The sequence below is a fragment of the Rhinatrema bivittatum genome, chromosome 3 (genome assembly GCF_901001135.1).
Source record: "Rhinatrema bivittatum chromosome 3, aRhiBiv1.1, whole genome shotgun sequence".
NCBI lineage: Eukaryota > Metazoa > Chordata > Amphibia > Gymnophiona > Rhinatrematidae > Rhinatrema > Rhinatrema bivittatum.
This window is the reverse complement of record NC_042617.1, coordinates 305,159,250-305,171,888: the sequence shown is the minus strand read 5'-3', so window position 1 is coordinate 305,171,888 and position 12,639 is coordinate 305,159,250. Positions and strand designations below refer to the sequence as shown.

At 48.8% G+C, this 12,639-nt stretch overlaps 1 protein-coding gene across 3 annotated transcripts in view; it reads right to left on the bottom strand.

Moving 5' to 3' along the window:
- Positions 1-1,428: 1,428 nt before the first annotated feature.
- Positions 1,429-12,639, bottom strand: part of RAPGEF3 (Rap guanine nucleotide exchange factor 3) — a 244,424-nt gene continuing 233,213 nt past the window's right edge. For all 3 annotated transcript variants that reach the window (XM_029595109.1, XM_029595110.1, XM_029595111.1), the window contains one exon: positions 1,429-3,022. In XM_029595109.1, coding sequence (XP_029450969.1) covers positions 2,901-3,022 — 122 coding nt within the window. In that variant the 3' untranslated portion in view covers positions 1,429-2,900. The remainder of the gene's footprint in view (positions 3,023-12,639) is intronic.

The window sequence follows — 12,639 nt, the reverse complement described above, 5'->3', positions numbered from 1 at the left end:
GGGGGTTTTTTTTGTTTTGTTTTTTTCATGGTGGTTCATTTTTTACTTAATTATTGAGCTTTTGAATTGGGATGTATATTTCTTTTCAGGCTAAGATTTTGGCTATTGTGGTTGAAAAGTCACTTGTTACAGAGCCAAGGGATAGTAGAATGTATAGGGAGAGGTGTAACCACCAGGACAGAGAGATGATCATGTCTTAAGAGACTTCCTCTGGAGGCTGCATTTTCTAAAGGATGGAGACAGTGCAGAGAAGGGCTACCAAATGGTGCAGTCTCAAAGGCCCACAATGTGACACTTGTAAACTTACTTGAGATCAGGAAGGGATATAATAGACATTCAAATACCTTTTATAAATCTACAAGGCATTTTTCACCAGATAAGGAAGTTTTCGAACAAGAAGTCATGTATAAGGCCAGTAGGGAGGTGCATGGAAGAGTAAAATAAGGAAATATCAATTCAGGATAGCCTGGGATATGCACAGTGGTACAGGATTGAGCATAAAATAGAGATTGAGTAGGGAAGACTTATCTGCTGTCATGTTCTAGCTCCATGCTGAGACAAGTTATGTGGTGGTGGTGGTAAAGATGACCAGCTTTCTCCCAGACTTCAGTGACGGTGGACAATGATGAGTCAGGGTTACTCTTGTATTATACTTTTTGAAGCTATTCCGGTAGAATCTTTTACTAAAGCATAGCAAGTAGGGATCAAAGATCCATTTATTGATTGAAAACTCCATTCTGATCAATAAAATTGGTGTAAAATGTCAGCAGTAACCAGTTGTGATTAGCGATTGGAATCATAGCTTTTGACAGGGTGGGGTATGATCAAGCGTGGGTATCTGGAACAAGAGTGAATATTTATTTCAGTGATTTGTTTCTTGTCTAGATCCTAAGATGGCCAACTTCAAGCGCTTAAGGATTGCAAACCAGTCTGGTTTTCAATATAACCAAAACATGCAAATTTTTGTTTTAGATTTAGCTCATGCTTTTTCATTGGTAGTCAGATTCATAAACAAACTTACAACTATATTCAAATATTCATTGTGGAACCCTGAAAACCAGAACTAACTGTATGCAGGTCTAAAGGGTCAAAGCTGGCCATCTCTGCTTTAAATTGATCAAATTTTGTGTTCTGTTGTAATTTCATAAATATACTACATTGGATTTTCAAGTATAACTACTAAACAGCCAGATTCCTAGTCCAGCCCTTTAACTTTAATATCCTCTCCCGCATTGTATAATTCTCTTACAATAAATCCTTCTGGTCTATTCTCCCCCCTTCCTGTTCTCTGGTTTTGTAATCATCCTTTTGTAATCATCCTTTTCTTTTCCTTTCTGTATTAATTTCTTCTTTTTGTCTTCTTTATGTCTCTTACCTAGTTTTCTCCCCCTTTCCCATTCCTCAAACCTTGTGTGTCACTTTTTTTTCTTGTCCCTGTGCCCCTTTCATTGGTTATGTCTAACTTGTTTTTTTTTTCTCTGCATTTCTATTCTCCTCTCTATTTTTTTCCTATGCTTGAGCTTTCCTTTTCTCTTTCTCCTCCTCTCATTCAAGGAGGGTGGTGACAAATCAGTTATTGCTTTTTTTTAGTACACATGATTGATGCCAGAAAACACAAGTATAGAGGATGTACCTTTTCATCTCCAAGGAGGTGTCGCCAAAGAGTGCATTGTACAAGACTGCTGTGTCTCTATTGTGCTTTTTGTATTGGTAGATCTCTTCCTATTTCCAAGGACACAGGAAAAGACCCAACTAACACCAGTAACAGTGCAAGTCTGTGGTGGTCTGGATCTTGCTGGTTGCCTACGGGCAGAGATGAACACCTCTAATAGGTTATTTTTGACACTGCTATGCATACCACAAGCTGCTTTCATGTATAGCAGCTCCTCTCTGATTTTCTTCTGGCTTTTTGCCGTTTGCTATCACTTCCTTCTGTTTCTATACTGGTGTTGGATACTAGAAGAGGAATGGGCTCTACTATGTTGTACTTACGCTTCCTCTGTCCACTGGGTGGCTGCCCTACCTGAACTGTTGTATGCCATCCAGTCTCTCTTTGGCTGTCTCTTTCCATCTTCTCCCTGTCTCCACGCAAGAGCTACCCCTAAAAATTACTTCCACAACCTGTGAGACAGTGATGATTTTATTTAGCAGAGTTTAGAGAGGAACAGAACAGCTGTACAGCTTTATAATGTTCTTGACCATGTGTTAATTCCTCAACTGCCTTTCCATACAATGGCGTTCTCTCCGACCTAATTTGCTATAATCACTGGAAGTCCATGGAGGCTACTGAAGAGACTGTAGCAGGACCTACCACTCAGTGCCAGGTGTGAGTGACATACTCCACCCAAGAAGGGATTTTTTGTAATCCAAATAATATATACTTCCTCTGATGCTGAATCCTTTACTGTTCTTGATCTCTGACTGGTGCGATTAAAAGTTCTCTTACAGGGAGAAGATTGTCTACAACTGATGCCCAGAATGTGAAGGCACACACAGCGTGCTCCCTAAAAATGAAGTCTGTCATAGAAGCATAGTCCCTTCATATCAGCTGGAGTGGTAACCAGTACCTATACCATGAGATGCCATGAAATTCAGTACAGGTTTGGCTAGACTACTAGTCTAGGTGCTGTCAAGGCTTTCAATTCCACAACAGTCACATCATCCTTATCCATGCCTTTTGTATGTGCAGAGATAGCATGTAAAGAGTAAGTCAATTTCCAATCTATAATAGCAGCCCAGTGTCCTTGCACCAGGCCTGAAAAACAGGTCCATGAACCAGCAGGACTTCCTCTATCAGTACTGCTACAGTGTGCATTTCAGTGGGAAAACGCTTCCTTCTGCAGCCTCTAAACCAAAGAAGGTTTAGTGGCCCAGGTCAGGGCTTCTATCTTGGTGATGCATCAGGATGACTCTAGATCTCGAGAGAGCTGCGAGAGAATCTTCTGGTTGTCTATGACCTTCGTATGCTGGATGTAGGCCCAGGTGCTGGCTGGACTCCGTACTGTCAGGGATTGTTCAGAACCTGCAGCAATATGGATAAAGCTGTTTAATAATAAGCCACTAAGAGGTCCATATTCAGTAAGCGGAAAAGTTATTTAGCTAAAGTTAGCTGGATAACTAGTCATGAATGTTCAGTGGGACATGTCCCCCACACAATATACTTGGCTAAAGTAATCTGGATTTGCTTACCTGGATAATTTTAAACTTAATTGGCTATATACTAAATATATGTTTGTTTATTTAAAGACATTTTATAGCTGCTTTATGTAAGGAAAAAAAAAACACCTTTTGGAGGCCAGCAACCCTGATTTTTCAACCCTTCCACTCAAAATTAATGGGGAAAAAAATGGGAGCATAGCACCTGCTTCTTTATCCAGCACCAAAGATTTTTAAAACATCACAAGCCTTGCTGGATCAAGACTGCCACCCCCCCCCTCCCCCCACACAACTTAAAGTCAAAGACTGGCTCCAGGTCCCCTCATGCTCATGATGCTGGCAGTGCAGTTAGATTTTACTGGCTCCAGTCTACCATGGGATTTTGGGAGAGTGGCAGAAGGTTGCCCACATTATCTCTTACTCTAAGAGGGGTACAAGATAACGGATGGGAGGGTGGTGGGATGGGTAGGAGAGAGCCAGTAGAGGTGGTTGAGACAAGGACAGTATCTGAATTCAGAAAAACACGAGATAAGCACACAGCATCTCTGAGGAGTGGTAGGGATTGTGGAGCTGAATTAATTGTTCTGGATGGGCAGACCAGATCGACCCTAGGGTCGTCTTCTGCCATCATGTTTCTAACGGGGTGGGGGGCCTCAGGCCAGTAATATACATAACTTTCTAAAATTATTTTGGAGGTGGAGGATCAGATGCTGTACACCCACATTTTTTTTAAATTATTTTGGGTGGAAAGGGAATGGAGGATCAGTGTTACTGGAACCCAGAGGTTTGTTTTTTTTAATACTTAACTGGATGCATGCTTAATAAAAGTCTAAAGTTATCCCGCTACCCTGATTGTTAGATCTGCTCACCACCATGACAAGATTTATCTGAGTAAACACAAAGAAAATTATTAACTTCAATTTAAAGGAAGATTGAGCCCCACTCTCCTGCGGTAATACCTCAGTTGAGAATTCCTGAGGTGATTTCCGAGATCCCTCAGCGGTGTGCCTTGGTCCAATAGCCGGTTCCCAGCCTGGACTTAGCTGCTAAAGCAGCTGAAAGGCACCGGGTACAGAAGCTGAGCGTGGCAGTGAAGGCCAAAGCCCTCTCCCCCCTGCAGCCAGAGACTGTCTCTGTACTCAGCCGATAAGTGCTGAGACCAGGTAAGTAGAGATGAACTCCGATCCAGAGACATGGAAAGGCTTCGGCAAGTCTTTCCTCCAGTCTCCTTGCTCGGCGCACCGTACAGACTTCATTCCTGATCTCCGTTCGGGCAAGGGAAGGGGGTTACGAGCGGGTTGAGTAGCCCCTTCAATGGGCTAGGTCCCGTTTTCAGCTCGGTCGACTCTCCACATGGTGACCCACAGTGGTGCCATTTTCCCCCTTCAGCAGTTGGTACACATGGTACGGGCCGACCTGTGCGCCTAACTTGTGCACAAATATGCGCATAGCTACACGCATAACCTCGCGCACAACCGGCCGCTTAGACATACATGCGCTGGGGCGAGCTGGTGCACGTGCGATAGGCAATAACCGGCTAAACACACAATCCACATAGGCGATGGCCCCGGCAGCAAAGAAGCTCAGGCGACATTCTCTCTACACGACCTGCCATATTAGAGCCACACAGTCTGACCTGGCATCCTGCCTGTGTCAGCACTGTGAGGAGGCCCAGGGAGGGCTGGATTCTCAAAAATTCTCCAAACCCAGCCCATCCCAGTCGGAGGACGGGTCAGCAGCGACCTTATCCGATAGCTCCCCAGCAACTCCAAGATGGCGTCCTCCCCGGGAGAGGGCAGTTCAGTGGCCCCTACCCCGGTTCCCCCTGGGACAAATATGGACCCAGCGGCCTTCTCTTGGTTGGAATTTTTTCAGGGCCTCCAAGCCTTTGTTCAAGCGCAGTCAGCCCCGGCCCCTGCCCGGGTTGAACCCCAAGTGGGGGGGCCTCGTTCTCCTGCCTTGCCTGCAGGCCGTGAGATATGCCACGCCTCACCAAGAGTATCCCTGACAGGGACCTGATGTAAATCTGTTGTGAATCTGCTAGGGAGTTAGCAATCTGATATATCTGTTAAGAAAGCTGGGCATTAGATGGGAGGAGCAATCTGAATGAATGGCTCCTAAGAAGGAGGAGTCAGCTATCTTGTAGTGTCTCAGATTCTGTTATATTCCGCTAAGCTGGGAGTAGCAATCTGTTAGGGTTCTCCGTGAGGCGTTAGCAATCTGTTATGAATCTGAGATAGTAGTGGTGAATCCCTGGGCCGGTGGCAGATGACCATGCCCCTGGGAGGATATCCCGAGAGGGACCACCAGCTAGGCTTGAGTATAGAGACAGACCCACATTAGTTCTTTTATTAAACAGGTTTTGGAAACCACCAGAGGTGGCAGTAGTGAGCTGATATGCCCGGCAGGGCTGTAGTCCCTCAGGCACTGGAACCGCGATCCAGGATGGCTGAGCTGTTGAGAAACTGTAGAAAGCGAGTAGGCAGGGTAGACAAGGTTCATGAACAGAACTAGATGACAAAACTCATAAGATCTCAAGGAAGCTCAGGAGCTGGAAAGGTTTAGGCTCTCGAGGAGCAAGTACCTGGTTCCAGGGAAAGCTCTGAGAGAGTGATGGTAACTCACAATTGTTTGTAGCAGCGATACCTTCCAGGCAGTAAAGAATCTTCAGAGTGTCTAGGAACATGGGCCCTCGAGGAGCGAGTACCAGTTCCTATCTGAAAGTAAAGAAGAGAGCGAGACCCCTGAGGAGCGGATACCTCTGGTAAGTCCGAGGAGGCAGAGTAGCTTGGAGGAACGTAGTCAAATCCGAATCCTCTCCTTGCTAAACTCCGTTAGATAGTGCAAATAGAGACCTTTAAATATTGGAAGCAGATGACGGTTCGTGCCCTTGCTGGTACTTCAATCAGAGCGCGCGGCGTGCCCTAGGTCATCAGGATCTGCAACGTCGAGCCGGTCTGGGGACGCCGGAGGGGGACGGCATGGAGACGCCGCGGCAGCCAGTCGTCCATCAGACCTGGAGGGAGTCGTCACAGAGGTAAAGAGGGTGGAGTGAGGGCGTCGAACAGCGACGGACGCAACAGGACCCAGCCACCACAGATGACGGGAATTCACTGGAGGACGGGGAAACCCCTCCGGACCTGGAACCATACCGGATCATGCTTCATTTCTTCCACAGAGATGAATTACCGGCCCTAATCTCCCAGACCCTGAAGAATCTGGGAGGTCCTGGCACGGACCATATGGAACCAAAGAAGAATCCCATCCTGGTGTCCCTTCATAAGGCCTCTTGCTATTTCCCAATGCTGGAAGCCATCCAGGAGTCAATTGACATGGAATGGGATGCCCCGGAGGCGAGCTTTAAAAGAGGTCGGGCCTTGGAAGCCTTGTATCCTCTGGATCCAGCGGTCAGGGAATGCCTGTGTTTCTCGGAAGTGGACGCCATGGTCTGCGCTGTCTCTAAGCGAACAACCATCCCTGTTGAGGGAGGGGAGGCCTTGAAGGATGCTCACGATAGGTGGTTAGAATCCATCCTTAAGCAAGCTTTTGACGCGACAGCAATGACACTGCAGATCGCTTCCTGCTGTGCCCTGGTGGCTCTCTCCTGCTTGCTCCTCTAGAGAAAGGCAGATAGCTCCGGGGCTCATGCCGGAGAGGCGATTGAACCCGCCATAGCCTTCCTGGCAGATGCAAACTCGAACCTAGTGTGTACCTCAGCCAGAGAAGTAGCCTCGGTGGTGGCAGCCAGAAGACAGCTATGGTTGCGGAACTTGTCAGCAGACACAAATGCGAAGGCGAACCTCACAAAGATGCCCTTTAAAGGATCCCTCCTATTTGGAAGCGAGTTGGAGAAGCTAGCCAGTAAGTGGGGTGAATCTCCACTGCCTCGACTACTGGAAGACAGAAAAAAAAAAAAGAGGCCTCAGCACCCCTGAGAGGTCAGGCCAGGGGCTCCAAATGCTTCCGGCCCTATAGCCACCCGCTGTTCCAGTCACCTCGACCCTTGGGGTGGTCTCAGCCCTTTCGGAACTGCAACCCAAAAGAGGGACAGGTTTGGGCTCAGGCTCGACCCGAGCTTCCCGATGAAGTTGGTCAGACCCATCCATGGGAAGAGGAGATAGGGGGTCAACTTTCCCTCCGGACAAATGGGTACTGGACATCATACGAGAAGGCTACGCTCTGAAGTTTTGTAGCATCCCTTGGGATAGGTTCATGATATCACCTTGCCACTCCCAGCTCAAGAAACTGGTAGTGGAATCCACACTGATAAGGCTCCTCAGTCTGAGGGCTAAAACACCGGTACCTATGCCTCAAGTAAATACGGGGCATTATTCCATCTATTTTATCGTGCCCAATAAAGAGGGCTCATTCCGGCCCATCCTGGATCTCAAGAGCGTCAACCATCATCTGCAGATATTGCACTTCTGCATGGAAACTTTCTGCTCTGTCATAATGGCAGTGCAATCGGAAGCCTACCTTCATATTCCAGTCCATCAAGACCACCAGTGTTTTCTATGCTTTGCGGTACTTGGCCACCCTTACCAGTTCCAGGCATTACCCTTCAGTCTGGCAACCGCCCCCAGAACATTCTCCAAAATTATGGTGGTCATGGCAGCAGCACTGAGAAAAGAAAGGATCCTGGTGCACCCCTACTTGGACGACTGGCTGATTCAGGTGAAGTCATTGGAAGAGAGCCTCCAGGTGACCAGTATGGTCAGGTCCCTCCTAGAGGAACTTGGGTCATGAACATGGACAAGAGCAGCCTCAAACCCTCCCAGTCCTTAAGAGTACCTAGGGGCCTGATTTGACACCAAGCAGAACAATGTCTTCCTCCCTTCCCCAAGGAGGAGGAAACTAATGGAACAAATACAATGTGCCCCAAGGTATAGGATTATCTTCAGGTCCTCGGCCTCACAGCATCAACACTAGAAGTAGTACCGTGGGTGAGGGCTCCCATGCAGCCTCTGCAACGCTTACTGTCACTGAACCCACTGTCCCAAGACTACTTGATTCGCCTCCACCTACCAACGGAGGTATGCTCTCAGCTCCAGTGGTGGCTACAGGAAAGCCACCTAAGTAAGGGTGTAAGCCTATCCCCACCGAACTGGATCTTACTTCCGACAGACGCGAGCCTCCAAGGGTGGAGAGTTCACTGTCAGGAGCTGACAGCCCAGGGACAATGGACCAAGGAAGAGGCGAACTGGAACATAACCCACCTGGAAGCTCGAGCAGTCAGGCTAGCATGCCTGAAATTCAGCCGCAGGCTCCAAGGGCAAGCGATCTGGGCGATGTGTGACAACGCAATAATGGTTGCCTACATCAATCGCCAGGGAGGAACCAAGAGACATCAGGTGTCTCTGGAAATAGACCCCCTTATGGAATGGGCGAAGTTAAACCTATAAGAGATTTTGGCCTCCCACATCACAGGGAAAGACAACGTCACAGTGGACTTTCTCAGCAGGGAAAGCCTGGACCCTGGGGAATGGACGCTGTCGACCAAAGGCTTCTAGTAAATCGCTGGGGCCCCCGGCCATGGACCTACTGGCCACATTTCACAATGCAAAAGTCCCCTGGTTCTTCAGTCGCAGGCAAGATCAGCACTCCCAAGGGATAGACAACCTGGCCAGAAGAGGAATTACTATACGCCTTCCCCCCATGGCCTCTACTGGGCAGGATCATCCGCAAGATAGAACACCACAGAGGTTTTTTCCTCCTAGTGGCGGTTACTCGGCAGTCATGATCGCCACCTTGCTTCACACATGGAAGTTTTCAACGTCCCTGGCACACATACGGATCTGGAGAATATTTGAGGCCTGGTGCGAGGGCCGCTGGGTTTCCCTGCGAATGGCCAAGATCCCCATGATTCTGGAATTTTTACAGGACAGCCTGAAGAAAGGCTCCCTCAAGGCCCAGATAGCAGCCCTCTCCTGCTTCAGGGCCAAGGTGAATGGAAAGAGTCTGTCGGCACATCCGGATATGGCCCACTTCCTAAAAGGGGTTAAGCAACTTCGACCGCCCTTAAAGCGGCCGGTCCCCCTATGGAACCTCAATCTATTATTAGACTTCGTAGCAGGACCTTCCTTCAGACTGATGCGCAGTCTGTAGCTACGCCTATTAACACTAAAGACAGTATTCTTGGTGGCAATATGCTTGGCCCGTCGCATCTTGGAACTACAGGCACTATCCTATAGGGAACCATTCCTTCGATTTACTCCAGAAACAGTACAGCTTTGCACTGTCCCCTCCTTCTTACCAAAGGAGGTCTCAGAGTTTCATTTGAATCAATCCATTTCCTTACTGCTACCGGAGGGACACAAGGACATAGAAGACTCCCATCTTATTCGCCATCTAAACGTTGGCAGACTACTAGTGCGGTACCTGGAGCACTCAGAACTGGTGCACAAGAGAGATCGCTTGTTTGTTCTTCCTGGCAGGAAGAAATAGGGCAAAGTGGCTTCACGAGCTACTGTAGCTCGCTGGATCAAGGAAGTAATCAAGGCAGCTTACGTAGAGGCAGGGAAGCCTTTACCACTTCAGGTCAAAGCTCATTCTACTAGGGCCCAGGCAGTATCCTGGACGGAAACTAAGCTACTGTCGCCCGCCGACATCTGTCAAGCAGCGACATGGTCTTCCCTACACACCTTCTCCAGGTTCTACCGCCTGAACGTCCAGGCTCGAGAGGACACAGCCTTTGCAAGGGTGGTGCTAACTGGACCACGGGCAGCCTCCCGCCCCATTAGGGAGTAGCTTTTTTACATCCTACTGGTCCTGAGTCCATCTGGCTACATGCTAGGAAATGGAGAACTAACTTACTTGATAATTTCGTTTTCCTTAGTGTAGACAGATGGACTCAGCATCCCGTCCACGGCTGCCTAGGAGAGGCACCAAAGAATTGCCCAGGAGGCAAACCTCAACTCCATACGAGTATGGGTAAACCATTGCCCTACCCCTAGTTCAGGGCATCCACAGTATGGCTGGTTTCGGCCAGGATAGACAAGGATCCCTGACCGGAGGATGCAGGTGTTTTGCCCCTCGGAGAAATCGCGCCACATCCGGATCCGTAGCCAAAGTTACTCCTTGTATTTTACCAAGGAACCAACCGAGGGCCGATACCTGTACCTGTAACGAGCTACACGAGAGGCCTTTAACTAGGCTGGCCTGCAGGAAAGATAATGTATCGGGCACCAGAGCCTGAGTATGATCCACCTTGCAGTCTACACAAAGACTTTCCATACCCTGACATAAGCTAAAGAAGTGGAGGTCTTCCTGGAACGCAAAAGGGTAGCAAGGACCGCATCCGAATAACCTCTGCTCTTCAGTCTTTGCATCTCAAAAGCCATGCCGCAAGACAAAAGCAAGCTGCCTCTTCCAAACAAACTGGGCCCTTCCACTGACAGATTTATGAGATCTGCAAACCATGGACACCTCGGCCATTCCGGTGCTACTAAGATCACTTCGGATGGGTGAGTTTCGAAGCGCCTCAGCACTTTGCTAATCAGAGGCCACGGCGGGAACACATACAGAAGGACATGCCTTGGCCAAGCGAGCACCAAAGCATCCACCTCTTCCGCCATTGGCTCCCGGCGCCGACTGAAGAAATGAGGGACCTTGGCATTCCGAAAGGTCGCCATCAGATCGACACTCTGTCTGGACCACTTGCTGCAAATAAGATGGAATGCTTCCTCGGAGAGCTCCCACTCTCCAGGATCGAGATGTGACGACTGAGAAAATCGGCTTGGACGTTGTCCACCCCTGCAATGTGAGAGGCTGTGATGCTGGCTAGATGCTGCTCCACCCAGCTTATCAATTGTTGGGCCTCGATGCCACCAGTCGACTCTTGGTTCCCCCTTGCCGAGATATAGGCCACTGCTGTGGCATTGTCCGATAGAACCCTGACGGACTTCCTCTGAAGAAGTGGGAGAAAGGTTTGAAGCACTAACCGCACTGCTCTGGTCTCCAGATGATTGATCGACCACCGGGATTCCTCCACAGACAATTGGCACTGAAAGACTTTCCTTGGCAAACCGCACCCCAGCCGCAGAGATTGGCGTCTGTGGTGACCACTGTCCAAATGGGAACCTCCAAGCTGATCCCCCAGTGCAAATTGTCTGAGAGGAGCCACCAATCAAGACTGGAAGGTGCTGAATCCGTAAGAGGCAGTGGAAGATGAAATTGCTCTGATACTGGGCTCTAGCAGGAAAGCAATGCTGGCTGAAGAGGTCTCATATGTGCAAAGGCCCATGGGACCAGTTCCAAAGTATAAGCCATCAAGCCGAGGACCCGTAAATAGTCCCAAACTCTGGGGAGATTGTGAGATAGCAAGTCCCAAACTTGACCTTGCAGTTTGACAATATCGGAGAGGAAAACACTTCTTATACACGTGTCAAACAGGGCTCCCAAAAACTCCAATGACTGAGAGGGAATCAGTTGGCTCTTGGTCAAATTGACCACCCAACCCAGTGACCCGAGCAGCTGAAGAATCTGGTCCACTGCTGCACAAAATAGCGACTTCGACTTCGCTCAAATCAGCCAATCGTCCAGATAGGGATGGACTAACAAGCCTTCCTTCCAAAGCTCTGCTGCTACCACAATCATGACCTTGGTAAAGGTCCTTGGCGCCGTGGCTAAGCTGAAAGGAAGAGCGCAGAACTGAAAATGGTGACCCATTATGGAAAACCTGAGGAATTTCTGGTGAGCGGCCCAGATTCCGATGTGCAAATATGCTTCAGTGAGAGCCAGGGACGCTAGATACTCTCCCTTGCATACCGACGCAATGACCAACCGCAAGGTCTCCATGCAAAAGCGGGATACTCGAAGACATCTGTTGACCCTCTTCAAATCGAGAATGGGCCGGTATGTGCCTTCCTTCTTGGGGACCATGAAGTAGTTGGAATAGTGGCCCCTTCACTGCTCCACCGGCAGAACTGGAACAGTGGCTCCAAGATAGAGTAGGCGTCTCAAAATGTCGCCCACCACCCGACATTTCTCCTTGTACGAACACGGGGAAACGAGAAAGCAGTCTCGAAGGCACAGAGCAAAATCTAAAGCATAGCTGTGTCTTATTATGCTGAGGACCCACTGGTCAGACGTCAGCTTGGCCAATTCCTCGTAAAACAGAGACAATCTGCTTCCCACTATCAGAATGGACCGGCCTCGCCTCATTGCGCTGACTTAATTCCTCCTGTGGCTTGGGAGGTCCCAGATCTGCCAAATCAGTGTCCTCGAAAGGGCTCGGACTAGGACTGTTGTCTGCCTGTATTCTGCCTAATGTGGAGCCCGTCGAACGGGGAGGCCCGAAATCTCCAATTTCCTCGGAAACGAGACTGAGACAAAGGAAAACGTCTAGGCTTAGGCTTATCCTCCGGAAGAAGATGCACCTTGTTCTCTCCTAAGGATTGAATCATATCCTCTAAATTTTTTCTGAAAAGCAGCTTGCCCTTAAAAGGTAGGGAACCTAACTGGGCCTTAGAGACCAGTTCCGCA